Genomic DNA, 21,450 nt, shown 5'->3' on the forward strand with positions numbered 1-21,450 from the left:
GACTAAGAGATGCTAAAAGGAAGGAAAAAACTGTAAGCGTAACATACACTAGATACAATTCTGTAAGGGTTTGATATGATTTGATGCTGATGTTTCAGCTTTTATTGAGTACCAGTGGGCCAAATAAATGTTTTAATATTTACTGTCAGACCCGCTTAACCGGGTGATATATAAACGAATACCCTGCATATACAAATAAAACCTCACGGAACCGAATATTTCTACATAGGTCACAATGTTTAAGATCCTCGCTTAATCGAATAACTTCCCTTGATAATCAAATAATACTACAGTCGACTTTGGTTACAACCCGATTTGACTTACCATATTTTCCTGTGTTATCTGCGGGCGGCCTATAATCAGCAGGTCCTAAAATCGGCCTGAATTTCAAATAGCATTTTCTTCCTGACGCAAAAACGCCGTACATCTCGAGATGGTCAATGTTTGCGTTTCTTCCATCTCTTAGCATGAGCTATCATTCTTCAGTACCGGGACCGAAGAAGCATCAAAGTTGCTCTGCGTTACTTTCGCGGAAGCCCCGCTGATAACCACAAGAAAGACATTACATAACTACAATAGTAAAGTAGTCATCTTGAGGTTGCCTACAGATGAAAATATTTTACAATGACTGTACAGTAACTCAAAGCTTCTTCACTAAGCTTTTTTGTTGGATCATTGAAGTTAAACAGATCATTCCTGCCTGGAGAAATTCTTTTCTTGTCATCCGTGCACATTGTTTCTTGAACACTTAAATATTACAACATCTGAACCCTCCAGTTACTTCAAAAGCTGTGCTGTAAATGGACAAAAACACAATTTCAAGGACATGAGGTCTAAATGGATCCACTTAAAACTCTGTTAAATTACATGATCCCCCATGGCAGAAAAACTGTGACATGGCATAATTGACATTAGACAATCACACTCTCTTGCAGGCTGCTTTGTCTGAAACAGATTTCTCTCGACAGTGGTTGTTTATCTGTGTTTGATTAAACTCAATGATATCTGCTTTGCATAGGAAGTTTTTAGCATAAGAAGCAGGGTTAACTTATGAATGTTAACTGATGGTCAATGGTTATAAATGGAAAATAATTTTCCCTGTACACACTTAGGGCCACCAAAGATACAAATATCCAAGAAAATGAAGTAATCTGCATTCAGAAAGAAAAAAAAAAGGGAGGGGGGGGATTATCTTTCTTGATTTTTAAAAATGTGGAATTAATTTAATTAATGGCAATTTAATGAATTTGATTCAGGTGCCTTGCAATTTCTAAATTATAGCAATGAATATTTTCATGAAATCTTTCCAGATCAAACCATCTATAATATTAATAATTAATTTTAAAAACAGTATTAATGTTTTAATGCTTATTCAACATTGACATAAGTTTGAGGTCTGCTTTTATACAAAAGTTTTTAAATATTTTTACATGGTATCTTTTTATTTTTCAAGTTTGATTTCATATGGATAATTTAAATGAATTTGATTTCATCTAAAAATTAAAGATTCTTTTAGAATTAAAAATCAAAAACGGAATGCCATAGTTTTCTTTTTTTATTATCATAGGTGTATATCGTGAAGTTTCAAAATACTATTTTAGGTGTTTTAAAGATTTTAGTCAATCATTTTAAAACATTTTGAACTAACAAACTACGACTAACTGGTAATAATAAAAACGAAATGCACTCAAAACGTTTTCAATGTAGACGACCTCCTATTGGCATTTTCTCTGTACCTGGTTGCTTTGTTCATAAGATCAAGACAGGAGCTAATGGGTTAAGCAAAATTAATACATATACGATTTCATACTATAGGATTTTATATTTTTGTATTTCAGCATGGTTTAAAACATTTTCACAAAAATAAGTAATTTTCTTGAAAAAATACTAGAACCAAAAACTCATCCAGTCTTTCTCAATCAACAGATCCTCAATTTGTATTTTGAAACTGAAGTAAAATTTTGCCACAGAGAAGTAATTATTCATCTTTTTCAGATCAAAAAGTTGATTGAAAGTGACATTAAAATAAATCAAATATGTTGGGGAAAAAGTAAAAATGAGCTAAAAGATAAAACAAAATCTAGCATGTGATATTTTTTTTCTCTTGTTCTAACAAAATGGACAAAAGTATCATTTGCATTTTGAAAATAATCTTATGAATATATTCCAGAATTTAGCATCACCTCGAGGCAAATTTAAGCTTCAACGGTCATGTTTTATTTTATTTTATTTCACATTTCGCTCCATCAACTTTAAAATGATTTGGTTTAAAACCACTTATTTATACATTTCTCATGGCTGATTTCAAGTATTTAAACAATGGGGCCAACTGATACTTAAACTTCAAGTCCCCTGTACTTCTTGATTATTCACCATGTTTTTTGAATGTAAACAACACAGCAGCAGATGCTGTTAATTAAAGACAGTCACTTAGATATCAATTGCAATTTCGATCCTAGTAAATGTGCTGAACTAACTTTGAATTGGCAGAGAAATTTCATCAAGAAATTTTATTTTAAAAAAAACTGAACAAATGTGATCAAACTAATTCAATTCTGACAGGAACTTTACAAGAAGAAAAGTTTTAAATTAAAATTCGCATCGCAAATACAGTAAAATGAAAAATCAAATCAAAAGCTATCATTTGAGAAAACAGGTAAAAAAAATCCTATGGGTCGTTCGAAAATCATTTTCAAATTCATGGTCAGAAAAAAAAGAAAATAAAAAATTGTATAATTTACCGAGTTAAGATGTGCAATGAGCAAAATGAAAAGCGATCGCCAACCCAACCTGGCTGAATGAAATTTCTGCACATTTTGCATAGTAATTTTGAACTGATTTTGCCCTGAAAGTTGGCTATATTAGAAGCGCTTATATTTCCTGTTCTAATTAATTGAGAGAAATGGAACAAACTTTTCCTTGTTCAGAAAAAAGAACCTTTTCCATCGCCAAATAATATTACGAAGTAGAAGGTTTTTTCATCCCCCAAATTAGGTGAAATGTGAAATTTTAGCTTAAAATTAATTTAAAAAAAAAATTCAAAATTTATAGAAAAAGGGTTTCTCTAAATTTGGGCAAAGTTCCCGGGCTGCAGGTGCTAAGGGGCCTCCTGGCCATCGGGCAAAAACATATATATCAACCAACCAACCAAGAAAGAAAGAAATGTCTCCTTTAAATGTATAGATATATTGTATACATCGCATGTAGTAATTCATCAAGTTTTATTCTTGTTTCGGCTTTAATCCATATTCTTTGACATTTTACATTCATCACTTTTTTTAGCATACTTAATGAACAAAGATGGTTTTACTACAGTTGTGAAACATACATCAAAACTGATTAACTTTAATGCTTTAAGAAGTAATGTTTCATTACACCCCTTCTTTCCCTACTTATTAGTTAATTACTCTTGCAGCTTTCAACTGTAGGTACATTTACAAAGTTAGTTAATTGGCCTATGAAATTATCTACACTACCTTATCTAAATGACACACAACTTCTTACATTATAAAGATTTTGAACCCTAATATGCTTCCCCACTTTTAAAAATAATATTTTAATTATTCACGCTAAAAATTGTATGACACGTTTTAAAACTTATTTATTCATTTTTTTTCTTTTTCTTTTTTTATATTTGCTAACAAAATCTTGCTTACAGCAAAGAATGATTGGTCTTCACATAAAGAGTTACATTTGACATAAATTAGAAAATAACTACAAATTTGTGTGAAAATTCCTCTACTCAAACATAATTCATTAAATTTTACTACTGGTAAATGGCATATTGTCATCAAAATTTTAATTTTTTGTAGGGAACAATTGAGCCAATAAGAACTTTGTAAGAATAATGACAAACACTGGATCAATAACTAAAATACAAATATAGGAAAATGTGGGGCAAAGCTACTTTACTTTTTCAAAATGAACACATTAGAAATTTGATCTGATAATTATGGTACATACAGAATGAACAATTCATTTAAGTATTTATAGTAAAACTTGCATTGAACAATTATTATTATTTATTTATTTTCTGGCAGTAAATTTGTACCTTCCAAAAAAGGAGGGAGGGGGGGGGGTTCACTTTTTTTCCATGGGGCAAGTGAACAATAAAATATTTTTCTAATGAAATACTTACTTTTTGATCGTTGAAAATATTTTTGATTAAATAAAGGTGTAAATAAAAGAAAGAATGACTAAAGAAATTACTATATGAGAAAAATAAATGAGTGAATAAAAGAGAAAATAAAGAAGAAAATAAGTGAATTATTAAATGAAGGAATGTAAAAGAATCAACTAATAATAGAATACATTAGTGTTTTAATAAAAGACTGCAAGAAACAATTAAAATGAAATAAGCTAAATACTAAACAAATAAATACTGCACTAAATACAGGGGTGGAAAACCAAAAATTCATTTTTGTATCAGCTTTGTATCAGTAAAAACAGTTTGTATCAGAATGATCAGTTTTTTATCAGATGAATTCACGGTTTCTTAACCAAATCTTTAATTTTGTACACTGTCACTACAGTTTGAAGCAAATACAAAACATTTGCACCAAAAAAGTACATAATTATGTTTAAAACCCCAATTTGGTAGCAATATTGTAACTTAAAATAATTGTGCAAAAACTACTTTTAGTAAATGTACAATAAATCAAAATACATATCTAACTAGAATCTTAATTCTGGTCTGTGCTTATTTGCAAAAAGTTGATAAGTCAAATTTGACCAGGTTCTACTTTACTAATTGTGATATGTTTTTAGAGGGTTTTTTTTTTTTTTTTTTTTTTTTAATGCCAGAATTTGTTAAGCAGGAAAAATATGAATTACCAAATATAATAAAACTTGCATGTAATTCTGCACCAAAATTAGATAACTCTACATATCATGCTTTGTTTTTACTCTCTTGAAAAGAAGACAAATATGACGTATCAACTTTTGGCAAACAACCAGAGTTGTTCCTTAGCAGTTGTTACAAACATTTATCCTATATTTAATTATAGCATTACATGAGACTAAGAAGAACTTAAGGATTTCAATTTTAAAATGCCTTTTGTATATTTATTACATGCAAAGCTAAAGAGAGAAAGAAAAAAAAACCTTCATAAAACACATATAAAAAGCAGGTCCTAGTGATTTCAAAAAAACAAACAAAACAAAACAGAGGGTAAGGGGGAGGAGATTCTTTTTTACTTTGGTAATTTTTTTTTTTTTTTTGGAATTGATCAAGCTTTAATGATTTTTTCAGTACTTATATCATTGAAGATTTTTAAAATCCTTAAAAAAAGCTGAAAATGTTTCAAAATTTTAATTAACAATTACTGAAGAAATAATTTATGAACATTTATATACAAAGAGAGCTCACCGATTCTTTTCAGGCAATAAATTAACACATTACTTTTAACTCTATGAAACAACATGAACACTTAAGACACTTTTTCTACATATATTATTAGATTATAAGTAGGGAAGTGGGAGGGGGGGACAAAGTGAAATATAGTTGATTTTTTCCCCCTTCAAAATGAACAAATTGGAAATATGTGCTGAAAATTATGTTATGTAAAGAAAGAACAATGCATCTGAAAATAAAACCTGCATTGAAACATTATTTTTATTTTTGGCAGTAACTTTGTACCTTTAAAAAAAGGTGGAAATTTTTCACTTTTTTCTTTTTTTGAGGGGAAAAGTGAAAAATACTATTTTTCTTCTCGTGAAATATTTTCTATTTGATTGTTAAAGATATTATTGATCAAATAAATGAGTAAAATTAAAGAGTATAATTAATGATTTAATGAAGAGGAAATGAAACAAATGAAAGAATAAATAAATTAGTTAATATATGAGAAAAAATAAACAAAAGAATAAAAATGTGCATTAATAAAAAAATAAGTAAATCTATGTGAATAAAACAAAGAATATGTACAGGTAGTTATCAAAATAATGGGAACACTTGAGATTTATAAGGAATTCTTTATTAGTATGGTGTAGGACCACCTTCCGCAAGCAATACAGCTTGGATTCGCCGAGAAATTGATACAAGTGTTGAATAGTGTTCAGCGAAATTGTATACCATTCTTCATGGAGATAGTGTGAAAGCTTTGGGTGAGGCGCTGGTGGAGGATATCGATACCATATCGATTGCTCTAAAATAGACCAAAACGGTTCAATTAAATTTAGGTCAGGTGACAGTGCTGCCCAAGGCCACATGTTCAACTGCATCCTCGTGTTCATCAAACCATGATTGGACAAGTCCTGCTGCATGGATAGGTGCATTATTGGAAAATTCCATCTCTTTCAGGAAAAAAAGTTTGCATTGTAGTATGGAGCTGGTCAGCTAAACTATCTCTATACTTGTCATCAGTGATCCTTTCTTTCAGGCTTACGACTGGTCTAGCGAAAAACCCCGACAAGGCTGCCCAGATTATGACAGATCCTCCTCCATGCTTGACAGTTGGAAGGAGAGAAACACGATCATACGCTTGTGCTGGTGTCCTCCAAATATGTACCCATCCTGTAGTAGGGAAAAGTGTTAAAAACGATTCGTCAGACTATAATACAATCTTCCACTCATCAATTGACCAGGGTTTGTGAGTGTGGCACCACTGTAGACGACGTTTATCATTAACATCGTGACGAGTGTTTTGGGAATCGCTACTCCGCTGTAAATGTTCTGTTTATAATGGTGTTTTCTGACTGTAATCACTCAAACTGGTGAATCCAGATATTGATTGAGTTCTGTGGTCACTTTTGCTGCTGTTGGTCAGTTTTTAGACCTTACAATCCGCTTCAATATCCATCCGTCGCTTTCACTGAGCTTCTCCTTCCGCCCACTATTTTGTTTTGCTGAGCTGGCCTCATCGCGCTCTGTGTACGCTGTCATGACTTTAGACACTGTACCTCTATAAATGTCAAAAAGTTGAGATGTTTCAGTTACACTTGCTCAACTAGACACGTTCCAACAGTTTGGCCCTTTTTTAAATTTGAGAGGTCCGACATTTCACGCGCTTGAAAAAAATCCAAGACTTCCAGATGTTCAATTAAGTCACCATATACTACCAGTATATATATATAATGCTAATTATGAAAAAACCAGATGTCTAACTTTATTCTTTATTACGTAGGAAGAGCATTCAAAAATGTCACTTTTTAACAGGTGTTTCCATTATTTTAATAACTACCTGCATGTATATATGTGTGTATATATATGCCTATATATATGTGTGTATATATATGTTCCCGATACAAATCCAGTTTTCGTCGGATCCGGACCAAATTTGGCCGGGAGGTACTTTTGTACCTGAGAAGGAATGTAGGGGTTTTTTCGACCAAACAGTTTGAATTTTAATTTTAAAGCCTGAAAATGGCTCTTTCTACCCCAAATAATTATCCGATTTCTTTGATTTTGGCGCCATTCGAAAACCCGTGAAAAACACCCATTGTGCTCACTCATTTCCTTCGAATTCTAAAAAAAGAGGGTGTAAAATCACCGGGAAAAAATTAAAAATCACTTTTAAGCCCAGTAGAACTCTGTTTTCATATCGGAAAATTATCGTTTGCGCGATCTCATTTTAAATTTGCGTTCAGAAGGTTGCCACATTTTTTTCTAGGCAGTGACTAAATAAAATTTTATTTTTGTTTTGAGGTAAAAATTTTCTCTTTTGATTATTATTAGGCGATTTATCTCCTTTTATTTTCAGGGATTTTAGTAGCTTGCGTTTAATTTATTCGGGAATTTTTTATTTGTCGTTTTTTTCTTTCTTTAAGAATGATTATTTTGAGGGGGAATTTTGTAGTATTTTTTTCCTCTAACTGAGGCCTGATTGTTGAACATGCGTCACTTGACATAATTTTTATTTTCGAGGTAGACTATGCAAAGCCGGGCAATGTAGCTAGTCCATATAAATAAAACAAAGAATATATTTATATGTATGTTTTTGTGTGTTATGTTCCCTATACAAATCCAGTTTCATCGGATCTCTAGCAAATTTGGCAGGGAGATACTTGGGCACCCAAGAAGGAAAGTAGGGGGGGGGGGTTTCAAATGCCAAAAAAGCACCAAACTGTGCAAATTTTAATTTTAGGATCCAAAAATGGCATTAAAGGGCTCTTTCTACCCCAAATAATTATCCGATTTCTTTGTTTTTGGAGCCATTTAAAAGTGTGCTAAAAACACCCATGTTGTTTACTCATCTCTTTTGAATTACAAAAAAAAAGGCTGTCAAATGACCGGAGAAAAACTAAAAAGCACTGCTAAGCCTAATGGAACTCTATTTTCATATCGGAAAATTATCGTTTGCGCGATCTCATTTTAAATTGGCATAAATAAAGTTTCAGAAGGTTGCCACTTTTTTTTTCTCGACTGCAACAAAATAAAATTTTGTTAGGTTTTGAGGTAAAAACTTCCTCTTTTGGTTATTATTTGGAGATTTATCTTTTCTTTTTCTTATTTAAGGATTTAAGTCGTATCTATGTAGGGTTGCGTTAGTTAGGCGTAGGTCGGGAGTTCTTGATTTGACGTTTTACTTCTTACAGAATGATTATTTTAACGGGAAATTTTACAGATTTTTTTTTCCTCTAATTGAAGCCTGATTGTTGAACATGCATCACTTGACAAAACTTTTATTTTTGAGGTAGACCGTGCAAAGCCGGGCAAGGCAACTAGTGAATGAATAAATAAAGAATTATTAAATGAAGGATGTTAAAGGAAATAATGAATGAATGAATGTGTAAGTGATTTTATAAAGGATTGTATAAGCAAATGAAACAAACTATTTATTTGCACATCTGCTTTGCCCTGCATGCACTTGACTAACTGTACAAAGCATTTAAAATAGAAATAAGCATAATATTAAGCAAATAAATTCAGCATCAAATATTAGTATGTCTAAATTAGTACTTAAAATAGTAATAGTAAATAGTAACAGCAAGAACTTTATCATTTGATAATGACAAAACCAATTTATGACTCAAAATAAAATTTTTCAAAATGAGTATCAATTTTTGAAAATAACTTGTATTATCATATTCTTTGATTGTTAGCGGTAATTTTTTCTTGACTAGAGTAGACTACATTTGTTACTACATAGTTAAAATATTACTAGATAGGTGCAGAGTAAATAATTCCCCATTACTTTGACCGCTATTCCGTTGTTTCACTTTTCTCCACATTCCCCTACATTTTAATTTTATTCAAAACCTGAAATAATTATAAAATATGAAATAAAATAAGCCAGTTTAAAGTAACATAGGTGAAATTAACTTCCATTTTTCAAAAATGTTGAAAAATTTACAAGATGCAAAAGGATTGAAACTTAAAGCACAGCACGCAATTTTCGGCGAGTATAAGCAATTATTTACCCCCTCTTTTACTTATATGCTCTTCTCAGCTTTCAATGACAAAAAATGAATGCAACAGCTACCTTTTCCTTGTAGTGAATGTTTTTGGATAATAATATCGCACTTTTAGCGCAGTTAGGCGCAAAAATCGCGAATTTGGCCGTTTTGTATCAGGTTGTATTAGATTTTGAGAATTGGCGCAGTTTGGTGCAGATTTTCCACCCCTGTGAATAGCAGTAGGTCTCAATGTTTAAAATTAAAAAAAAAAACCTTATAAGACCAAAAATAATAGTTGACTTACAACAAAATATTTCAATATGAGTATAAATTTTTGAAAATTTCTTGTATTGTAATATGTTTTGATCTTCATAGGTAACTTTTTCCTGACTCGAATAGACTAAATGTAATAATAAAATATTATCAGCTAGATGGCACTGAAAACAGAATGCACATTTTTGCATTTTATTTTGCCCTGTTACTTCAGTTTGCCTCATATTCCCCTGCTACAAATGAGGCTAAATTCAACTTAGTAGCAAGAAGTCAAGCAGGGAGCAAAAATTAAAAAATGAAAAATTACATAAACACATTGGTTATACCTTTGTACGATCTATAGTATGCAAGAAATATGAAACCGGTTTTCCAGTCCATGAAACTGAGCCCTTTAAAGGTGTTATTTCTCTTACATTCATTATAGTGCCAATATCTAAAAGAAAGAATCTGAAATTAATCACTGTGCATTAATGCACACATGGAATAAAAGAAAAAGTTACAAAATATTTTTCAGAACTGCATGCATTCAAGAAGTAAAACAATATGTTAAAGGGCATCAATAGGTACATACTCCAAGGGCGGATACAAGGTAGGGGCGATGGAGGAGGGGGGGAGGATCACCCTTCCCGTGAGAGACTCTGCACCAGCAATGTTTGGAATAGGGAAGTTGCAACCATATTTTGGCTATTGGATATTGTTAATTAATTCTCAAAACTAAAAAATTCACCATCGCCGAATTTTAAAACATCGTGGTTTATTTTTAGTGATTTTTTAAAAATCCACGCGCAAAAGTGCACTCTTCTGAAACGTCACGAGCCTACATCACAGGGCGCGAATGGGCAGCCTTCTGTCGAAGATCCCTTGTTTTCGCTAGGGACATTTTGAGCGCGCTGATATTTATATTTTTTAGAAATTCAATAATCCTTTTGAACACACTATGGAGGCCGGATTCGTTAAAGCACAATCTGAATAATCTTCCTCATGTAACATCAATGATGATATTCGAATATTTCCGAGAGGATGAGAGGTGTAATGTTCCAGAAACACGAGGAGTTAAATGCGAGGAGATAAGCCTTTTACGTTTCGTCTTCGAAGTCGAATGCGTGACCTTCGGCTTCTCCCCTATCGGAAGAGCGCATGACGTCACTTCCTATGCCATTTGACAAGCTTTAAAAATTAATTTAAAAAAAAAACTACTTATCGTATCGCAAATTTTTTTTCACCTATGATGTTCATGTTACTCTACCATATAAAAATAAAATTGAAAAATCGAAAACTTCCCTATTCTTATAAACGCAAGTGTAGGTCCTCTTTCATATCATTAGGAGAAAGAATGGGTTTCGAAACTCCCTCCCGGAAACTTTAAAATTGAAGATGCAAAAAGCCAATTTTAGACGCTCTTGGTGATGTGAGGAGGAAGTGAGGATGGAAGGCATCCCCTCCCTTCCCGACATCTTGCACAATTTGAGTTGTAAATTTTAAGTCATTTGTAGATCATCTCAGGTAGTGCTAGGGGGAGTGATGGAGTTCAGGGACTTTCTTATGGTAATATTCCAAAACTTCAGTTCCAAAAGATTGAAATTTTTGATAACATTCGGGGGAGATGTTATGGGGTGGAGTTTTGAAACAATCCCCTGGAACTACAGTACCATGATCACTATAGATTTTGGAATTTTGGATTCTGACTCAAAAAATCAGAAAAGCTCACCTGTCATGCACTATCTTGGTTTCACTAATGTTCGAGACAAATCTTTTATTTTTCGAATTTCACTATGCTAAAACAAAAGCCAGAGATAATTTGCAGCAGCTTATATTCTGTGGATGTTGCATTTCATTAGTATGAAATGTGTCGATCAATACAATTGATAAATCATATTTTTACTAGAAATAATTCTGTAGTTTGTTCAATTGGCTTTTTATTGTATACTTAAGAGAAGAAAAAAAGAATTATCATTGATCGAAAGTGGATGTTAAAAGAATGTTGCACAATTACAACAAAAAATCAACTGATGATACTGTGTTTACAACAAGTAATTGTCAAACGTTTACAATTTTGAACTTCTAAAACTGAAACAGGGTGGCGACAGGAACTATGAAAAAAAGTTCTCTGACTTTTCCCTGATTAGGTTAACCAAATTTCCCTGATTTACATTAACAATGATAATGGTTTCCTTTCTTTGCTCTACTTGAAATCCATTGTATGTTTGTATAAAATGCAGTATTTTAAACTTTTTAAGTTGTGTAAAGTTGTTGAATTAAAGATATATTTTAAAAAGATGCTCTTTTTAAATAAAATGGTTAAAAAAAAACATATCAAGTCAATTTTTTTGGGAAAAAAACCCCCTACAAAACAGTGTATCAATTTTTTCTACATGGAAAGATTATAGAAAATTTAAAAAAAAAAAATACTTTACTTCTAGAAACCATTTAGCATAAGAATTTTAAGAAACTATTAAAATTACTCTTAAAAACATGCGCATTTATGATAGAACTAAAAAGTAATTGAAATTATTTTGAACTAAGTTTTCAAACAGCATAATAATTGTTGCAATAATAACAAGTAATAGTGAAAGAATAGAAGTAATGTAGTTATTCTTATATAATTAATTGACATATTTATGCAAAACAGATGAAACTATTTGACATCCATTAATAGGGAGCTTTTCTCTAATCAAGAAGATAGGTTTTAATGAATGAATACAGCATTTTAACAATAAAAAAAAAAGATATTTACTTAAGTACACAAGTTAACTCTGAAAAATGATTTCAGTATGTCACGAAAAAAAAAAGCTTAGATTGCTTTTGCAACAAACAACTTTGAAATGCAAGGAAAAAAAAAGCAATTTGTTAATTTCAAAACATATAAAAGAATACAACTTGGTTATAAAATAAAAGAATCATTTAAATCTGAAGAAAAGAAAATCTTTATAATCTGCGGCGACAACAAATAGTATAACGGGCAAAAAACAAAATTTTTTTTTATTGAAAGTTCAATTTTAGTAATTAAATTAAAAACGTGAAGAAGTAATAACTTTTAAGCTTTTATCAGTATTAATTCAAAAACCAAAGATTTCTTCTTCAAATCATGATTACAGTACGCTAATTCAAGACAATGGAATAAAGGCAAAGGAGCTAGGCATTAATGAGGGCTTCCTCTTTATGATTGTTTATTTTACGTAGCATTGAAAACGTGAAAGGAAATTTCAAGCTAGGTAAAATAAACAACCTAACAAACACAGAAGCAATCTTAGGAAGTTCATCCTGTGGCTAATAAGTAAGATTCAATACTTTGATGTTGAGGAAAAAAAAAAACCACAAATATGCGGCAGTGTATAATCGCAACTCATTAACTTTACTTTTTTTTTTTTTTTTGAACAGATAATGGCGGAAAATGAGTAGGGAATTAGAGTACTTAATTTTGTATAGCAAAAAAAAAATTTTTTTTCTTCATAAAATTAATTTTCCCTGATTATTTGTTATTTTTCGAAATTCCCTGATATTTCCCTGACTTTTCCCTGATTAATAAAGTTCCCTGACTTTTCCCTGATCTCCCTGATCTGTCGCCACCTTGTGAAATAAAAGGGAAAAAAATATTTTTGAATATTTAAGGAAGAAAATCCAGATTTCGGGTCTCGGGCCTTCCAAATAGAATACTTTTGGTAACAAAAAAGGAAAGGAACCGGTTCAAGAACCCACTGCCAGTCATTTGTCATGTTTCTATCGATTGATTGACATGCTGTTCTTTGTTGAATGTCAAACAAAGGGGTTGCAATTTTGGAACTATTTCGGCAAGAAAAATGTCAATGTGAGATTGTTTTTCTCAGTGTTGGAAATGACGTCGTGGCTGAAGCAATCAAATGATACAAGGAGCTTGGCCATGATGGCCCCCGTCCAGGTAGTGGTAGAAAGCGGATTGTCAACATGTCCACCAACCGCAAAATCATCAAGAAGCAAGTGCAGTGAAATCCGCAGCTTTCCATAAGAAAAATCGCTGGTGAGACCGACATCAGCGATCTACCAGTCCGCCGAATGGCGAAAGAGAAGCTCAACCTAAAGGCTTAGAAGCCCAAGAAAGTTCAGCACCTCACAGACGACAACAAACATGTACGGCTGCAAAGATGATACCAACTCGAGCGTCGGGGCCGCTGCGCAATGATTGGAGCGTGTTGGGGTTTTTGTCTTCTGTTTTTACCTTAAGTTCATTGAACTAAATAAAAGGAATACAGAACTCAACGTCAAAAAGCCGTGCAGTCTGCCAGTAAGAAATAAAACACACTCAAATAGTTTAAATAAATAACATTTATTCTGAAAATATCACAGTTTTCATTATATAAAACATTTAGTTAAAGACCCAAAATAATTTTGATGAAAACCCCTAATTATCACAGAAATTTCATAGTTGACTCGTTAGACAAACACAATATTTGAAGAACACGTAACATATTAAAGAAATTGTAAAATGTCACCTTCCTTTGCCAAATATGAATGTCCACTGACCAAAGACCGATTGAACACAGCATCAATAGCATAAACCAACATTGTTGACATTCCAGCTAACATTTCTACCGCACATCGACCGATAGGCTCCTCGGATCTAGTAGAACTTCCCTCATTCACAGCAACAACGATTCGATCAGACACCGGAATATGACTAGGAACTTCATTATATCTCACAAGTATCCCCAGGAAATTCAACTAGGAACACCTAACTGATGTCCATCGATGATTCATCAGAGGAAAGTCTCACCATCAGAGAAGCACAAGTTAGTTGCTTCGAACACCGGCCATATTTACGACTTAGGCCTAGTCCATGTCAGCTACATATAAATGCCAACACAAGCAAACATCTTCCGAAAAGGCGAACTCTCAAACCACACTAAGTGAGTAATTTAAAACTTGTAAAAAACATAAAACACAAAATAAAACTTATTTCATGCCCTGCATGAAACCAAAAATTTACTTCAATAGCGACTCGAGAACGCCGTAATTTTCATCAACAGCAACCCAACGTGGTTGTCAAAACGGCAAAGACCAATCCCTCATTGGTCAACAAAATGGCAAGATGCCAATATGGGGAGTAAGTGTAAGTAAGCAAGCAAGCACTGAAAGTAGTTTGAACAACCTATTTATATGTTTCATGGCCACTATACGTCATATTATGACACACCCTACTTTGTATTGAAGATATACATCTCAACTATTCCTGACTGAGTGATTTAACAATCTTTCTATCCGTTCTTTTCGCTCAGAGTAGCCAGAAACATCTCAACCATCAGGTGTTACGTCATAGCATGATTCCGACGTTGCACGATCAATGCCCGAATCAATTTTCAGTTATCCGACGCAGAGACACAGGACGGGGAGTGGCAAAATGTAATGGAGGTAAGTTTCAAAATACTATTAAACATTTGAAATTAAATTAAAAGTACTCCAAGATATTAAATAAAGGCTATAAGCCCAACAGAGCGTATCCTTTTCACGGGCGAGAAGCTGTTCACCGTCGAGCAAGCGCACAGCCACAAAAACGACCGGATCTGGTCCGCAGGGGCTCAGGGTACCTCAGCCCAGGGGTGCAGAAAATGTTAACACCAACATTTCCCCCAATCTGTATGAAAATTTCCCCAAAATTTTACAATATGCTATATGTTTCAGATAAAAATTCATTCCTATTACTATAGGTAGAGATAGTTTTGGGGGAAAAAAAAAGCAATTGCATCTTTAAAACTAATAGAATGAACTAGTAGCCTTAGAACTCGGTATCTAAAGAGCAAATTAAGTAAATGCATGTAAGTTTTAATTAAAATATCATATCTACATTTATTTTAAATGTAAATTATTATCCAACAAATAGTTGATGGAAAAGAAAATGCATTCAAAAGACACTTGCAGGAAAAAAAAATTGCATTTTTCTTTTTTTTAAATCGAATCTGCAAAATTTTCCCCAGATGGTTCAAATTTCCCCCGATCCTAGATCGCCGAATCGGACATACTCTGCACCCTTGCCTCAGCCATCATCAGACACTGTCAAAAACCCTCTTTGATGATGGTTTGAGGCGAAATCTGTGCCAGCGGTAAGACCCCACTCATTTTCGTGTATCAATAGGTGAAAATCGAACAAGAAGTCAACTGCCGTGACATTCTCGAGGCTGTTGAACTTCACTGGGCACAACAGCCCCTTGTCGATGCAAATTGGATGTTTCAACAGAACTCGGCACCGGTTCACAAGGCAAAATGACGCAAGACTGGTGCAAGCCCCATTTTCCAGACTTCATCTCGTCGGCCGAATGGCCGCCCTACTGGGCGGACCTAAATCCGATGGACTACAATCTGTGGTACACATAGACTAATAATAAGAGTAGACCAAGCTTTCCCAGACTTGCTGATGAAAAAATTGGTTCATGGATACATCATGTGACTGGTGGAAGGCTTGGCGAAAACATTGGCAGCATGGTTGCTAGATGGCAACATTATCTATAGTTTGGCACTCGACTAGTATTTTAAGACGTAATGTGTTTTCATTGTAATTTTTTTCCAGGCGCAGAGATTGAACTGTTTTTCTTTTAGTTATGCATTATTTTGACATTAGTAATTACTTTTGCATCACAGTTTTCAGTAACTTTTATTTCATTTGGAATTGCTACGTCAGCGTTGGCGTGAACGTAATGGAGTAAACGTTTTGCGTTAACGCAAAAATGTAATAATCGGTATCTTAAATTGAAATTGTAGGTAAAAATCTTACCGTTTGTCGGTTCTTTTTGGGCGCTTGCATCTTTAATTGCTTAGATAGTTATTGAAATTGATTAAAGAAAATGCACAGTACTATCTAAACGAAAACTCACTATATAAACAAAATATTTACAACTTAAAATAACAAATTTGCAAATTGGACTCCATAAAAGATAATTCTTCCGTATTCCATCCATTCTATTTATTTTATTTCTCGCGGACGTTGATCGCCTGCTACGATCAATGCCCGCTGTTGCTAGGATATCCACCAGTCACATGGTTTGGTTTATGAGCAGCAAAAGGGTTGCCATAGCTCGGTCTATTCTTATTATTAGTCTATAGTGGTACATTTGGGAGGCCAAGGCCTGTGCTAAGCCCCACAAAAGTTTAGAGACACTGAAGCAATCTCTGTGTCGGGAATGGGTTCGACTGTGGCCGGAGGACCTGCGGCCCATCGCTGAAAATTTCAAATCACGTCTGGACCAGTGTATCACCACCAGAGGAGGACACATTGAAACAGGCTGAATATATTGTGACCAAAGGTTCATGTTATTGTTATTTACTGTTAAATTTGTTAAAATTTCTTTGTTTGATAAATTTTACTATAAAATGAGGTCGCCATTTTTTTGCCGCATCCTGTAGATCAGATACAGTCATCTCTTGATAACTCAACGTCCCAAGGGACAGGCTAAAATGTTTCGAGGTATTAGTAGTTCAAGTTATGAGAAGTTTCCACAACAGTCTTAAGAGTTTGGGACCCCATGAAAACAAAAAAGGAATATTCAAGTTATAAGCTTTGAGTTATCAAGGTTGAACTGTACATAGTAAGTGGTAAGTAAAAAAATCAATCTTCAGCAATAATTTCTGGTGGAGGGTTCCGGCTTCCATACCAGCTGGTCAAAGATTCTCCGTGATTGCGGACAGTGACTGGGACATATTAAATATGTCATGTGTGTGGTCACAAAGTCCTCCAAATTCCCTTTCCGAATGTATAACTCTAGGGGTACTGAAACAGGGGTTGTTCAAATTCTAGTTGGGATATGTGGATAGATAGTGCTTCCATCTATTGTGTTTTATCTGATATAAATCTGACTTTCACCTTAGTGGTGCTAAGTGGTGTTCCAAGGACGTAGCCAGTGGGGGGCCGGGGGGGGGGGATCAGAACACATCCCTGTAATTTTCAAAGTTTTAAATGCTATTGAAAAAAAAAAATGGCAAAAATTTTGTTCTTCAGACATCAACTTTGAAAAAATCAAGTGTTGCTGCATAGATGATGGCATAGTGATAAGATGTTTTTATAACATATGGAAGGCTCAAAATATACTGCACTCTGCTTTATCTTTCCTGTAACTTAATTTAACCTCTTTGTATGGGTAATGGTACACAGGATGTGCCACAATTCCACTTCCTACTGTCACAAAGGCACCTGATTCGACGGAATCACTAAATTGTGCAGTTTTCTGTTCTATCAACTGAAGTTTTAAAATAAATTGAATTCAAATGAAAATTAACAATGCAATAATAGTATTTTATAATTGTAAGAAAATTAAAAATAGTGTAATAGTATATATTTTCTAAGAAGCTTCCCAAAATAAAAAAACTGCACATGCTGGTGCTTAAATGTTTTTGTATTTGAATAACTTTTACTACTACTTCTACTTTCATTACCTGTTTTTCATAAATTACAAACAACTCAATTCTTCCTATAGGGTGTACTGAATGCCTTTAGTAGTAAATTTAAAGTAAAGCTTGTGCTGGTGCTGAAGTACATGTCAAATCCTTTTGTTGAGTTCCCACTTTGTTATATCTCTGACATACAGCTTCATTTGCTATTCAAAATCTTATTTAGGAATCTTGCCAGAAGTGTGTGATTAAAAGTGTTGAATAAGTACAAACACATGCTCACCGCTAAGATTTCTGTCTGTGATTCGAAAATTCAGTGGACAAAAAGCTTTAGAAGACACAACTCTTGCCTCATCTTTGATGTCGGCAAAACGCATCTTGAGCTGAAATTATAAAAATCACTTTAAACAAGATGAAGCAATTAATGGTTTACAACATGAAGAAACTATATGATCATTTTTGAAAGAAAAAAATACATTTTTCGATTCTAGTTTTTTTTCTTTTTAATACGTTTTCAAAATACTGAGCCGCGGACGCTGAGTAGAGAAAGTATATTCCAAGCATTCCAAGACAAATCATGGGGTACCAGTTTTCAGGATCTAATCTACTAAAAGTATATAAATGTTACAAGTTTCAGGAAATACTCTCAAATCATACCCGATCTAAACTTTATTTCTGGTTGAGTGATGTCAAAGTAACATTGGTTCCCATCCCATAGAGAGCATTCAATTATTTATTTTATTTCCTTTTTTTTTGGTTTTGCTTCAAATACATGAACAATGGCCTGATCCGTAAGGCATTAGACTTGTGATCGGAAGTTTCCGGGTTTGATCCAAGATCCACCTTCTTTATTAATGGTGACTGGGGGTGTTAAATATGTCACAGAGGCCTCCAAGTGAACCAATACCTCTGGAGGTGCTAAACCAGGAAATGTTCGGCTTTTGCTGTTTTGTAAATGTTGATAGATGGTGCTACCGTCTATCGTATGCTGTCTGAGCAAAACTGGACTCCCAACTAAACAGATGCTTGTTCAAACGAAGCCGTATCTCTCTGCCTTAAATCGAGTAGCATCGATAATTGGGATCGGATACCCGAGCAGTATAAGTAACAACAGCACAATTTTGATTGTTCACACTTTGAAGATAAATGCTGAGGTCTCAGGAGGAAAAATTTTCAACACCAGTTAAGGAGGCAAAAAGATAGAACTTTGCAACACATAAAGGCTGTAAACACAAAAAATAACTGAAATAAACACTAATTCTGGAAAATGTCAATAAAAGAGACAAAGTTACAAAACAGGATTTAAAGAGATAAATTTAAAAAAAAAGAAAAACAGTGACCATTTTTGAGGCAATCACAAGGCCAAATGTCTTTATTCCATGAATTTCTCAATAAATTTCTTTTGTTCATAATCTCTTTTCAACATCATCCTGGCTATTGACAGGATAAGGAAGTTGACACATATCAAAAAAGACAAAATCAAATCGGGAAAAAGGTCAGAAAATGTGGAGGAAACATTTAAATTGGGAAAAAATTGAAAATCGCAGAAAAATGTTGCTTGAAATTGGTCTAAAATCAAACAAGTGAGAATAAAAACAATAACAGTGGCAAAACAGAGTACAGCAAAGCTTGTAGCAAAATGAGAGTAAATATTAAAATTTTCTTTATCATTTACTCTCAACAATTTGGTAAATAAATTTGTACAAAGCCCAGATATCTTTGATCCAAAATCAGGACAGCATTTAAATAGAAATAATACTTCTGAAGATGACATTAATGTGTTTTATAACATTGTACTCAAACGTCATTTAGACGATAGTTAAACAATATCAACCCTTATGCAGCAATTTTTGGAAACTTTTTATAAATTTTGCTCTTGCTCCATAAAGATTTATTTACAATAAAAACATTAATATTTCTTACATTCTTGCAAAAAACAATGGAAAAAATACAAATGCTGCAGTGAATCATCAGGGCCAAATTATGACATTTTTGGACTCGGAACAACTTTCACAACACATCGGGATAATGTTGATAAAATCAGGGCAACTAGGTGCCCTATGCATCTTTCAATGTCATGCTTTTTGTCATGTTTGTTAACATGAATTCAAATTCATGATTTCATTGGGATAGTGGAAACTTTACTGCTATGAAGGAAACCTGTGCACATAGAGGAACAAAAACATTAACAGATAATTTCATAAAATCATGTCAGACACATTTACATAGTGCTGGCTAATGGGCGGTGATTTACTGAACATTTACATAGCTTAAAAATATCAAATACTCCAAATAAGTTTCTTACCATATGGTCTACATTTGGCCCAAACGCGAAATTGTTCACAAAGAGCAAGCTAAAAATAAAATATTTATATATAAATAAAATATATATATATCATACATTATAACATAAACAACTTTTTAAAAAATTATAAGCACATTTGCACTGAAAACTAGACCTTAAATAAGTAGGAAAGAAAATTTTAAAATACAGAATGGGCCATAATACATTTCATGCTTGAAAAGAAAAAGAACAAGTAAAAGTACATAAATGATTCTTTTTTTATTTATTGGGGAGAAAGACAACATAAAACAGTTTCAAACAAATACATTTTAAGCATTAAACCATTTCACATAAGCAGGTATATTTGATAACAGCATTTCTTTGGAAAACTTACTGATTGCGTCAGTCTACAAATGGCTATGTTATAGGTAAAAGTAATGTAGGTTTCATGGTTTCATGCAATGCACTATTATTGACTGACTGTACGCAACTTCAGCTCTTGAGCTAAAATTTAAACAACATATTTAGTTAAAAATCATTCAAGTCATTGAAGTAATAGTTGCTGAAACGCCGTAACAATTGGTGTGAAATCAAGTTTCAGTTTGATATTTTGAGTGTCACAAAAGAAGCAGAGGTGGGACTTGTGTTTGAAATTCTGTAGTATAAAACTATTTTATGTTGTCTTTCCAAATAAAAAAAAAGAACATGCACATACCCCAATTCGTTCTTTTTTTTTCAAACATGAAATGCACTCAATACTTTTGACTCAATAACAAACAATATACAGTCAAATCTCGATAACTCGAAGCTATTAACTGAAATATTCCATTATCTCAAAGTTTTTATCGGGTCCCAAACCCTTGAGACTGTTGTCAAAACTTCTCATAACTCGAATGCTTTAGCCGGTACATGAATCCATATCATGTCTCATCCCGAAATACCCAACTTACTGACTCACTAACCAGTTAAATAACCCTTTCAACAGCCGGAATGTAAAAGAGGAACAAAAACTGAATTATGGGTAAAGCTTGAACTTATAATTACACACAATTAACTTAGCTAGAATTCGGTCGGGGAAAAAAAAAATCAAAATTTTTAAACTGACTTAAAAAGCGAGCAAAAGTATATTGTCAATGTAATAGAGAAGTTAACATTCGTTAAAATAGCATTTGTTAACAAGTGCTAACGGAGTACTGGGTCTGTATATT

The 21,450-nt window shown here is 33.1% G+C and overlaps 1 protein-coding gene across 1 annotated transcript in view; it reads right to left on the reverse strand.

Moving 5' to 3' along the window:
• LOC129218593 (uncharacterized) overlaps positions 1–21,450 on the reverse strand; it is a 127,486-nt gene that overhangs the window by 34,059 nt on the left and 71,977 nt on the right. Inside the window, exons 9-11 of the mRNA XM_054852911.1 lie at positions 20,264–20,312; positions 18,242–18,341; positions 9,936–10,042 (exon numbers count right to left, since the gene is read on the reverse strand). Coding sequence (XP_054708886.1) covers positions 9,936–10,042; positions 18,242–18,341; positions 20,264–20,312 — 256 coding nt within the window. The remainder of the gene's footprint in view (positions 1–9,935; positions 10,043–18,241; positions 18,342–20,263; positions 20,313–21,450) is intronic.

This window comes from Uloborus diversus, chromosome 3 (genome assembly GCF_026930045.1).
Source record: "Uloborus diversus isolate 005 chromosome 3, Udiv.v.3.1, whole genome shotgun sequence".
In the NCBI taxonomy this organism is placed as follows: Eukaryota; Metazoa; Arthropoda; class Arachnida; order Araneae; family Uloboridae; genus Uloborus; species Uloborus diversus.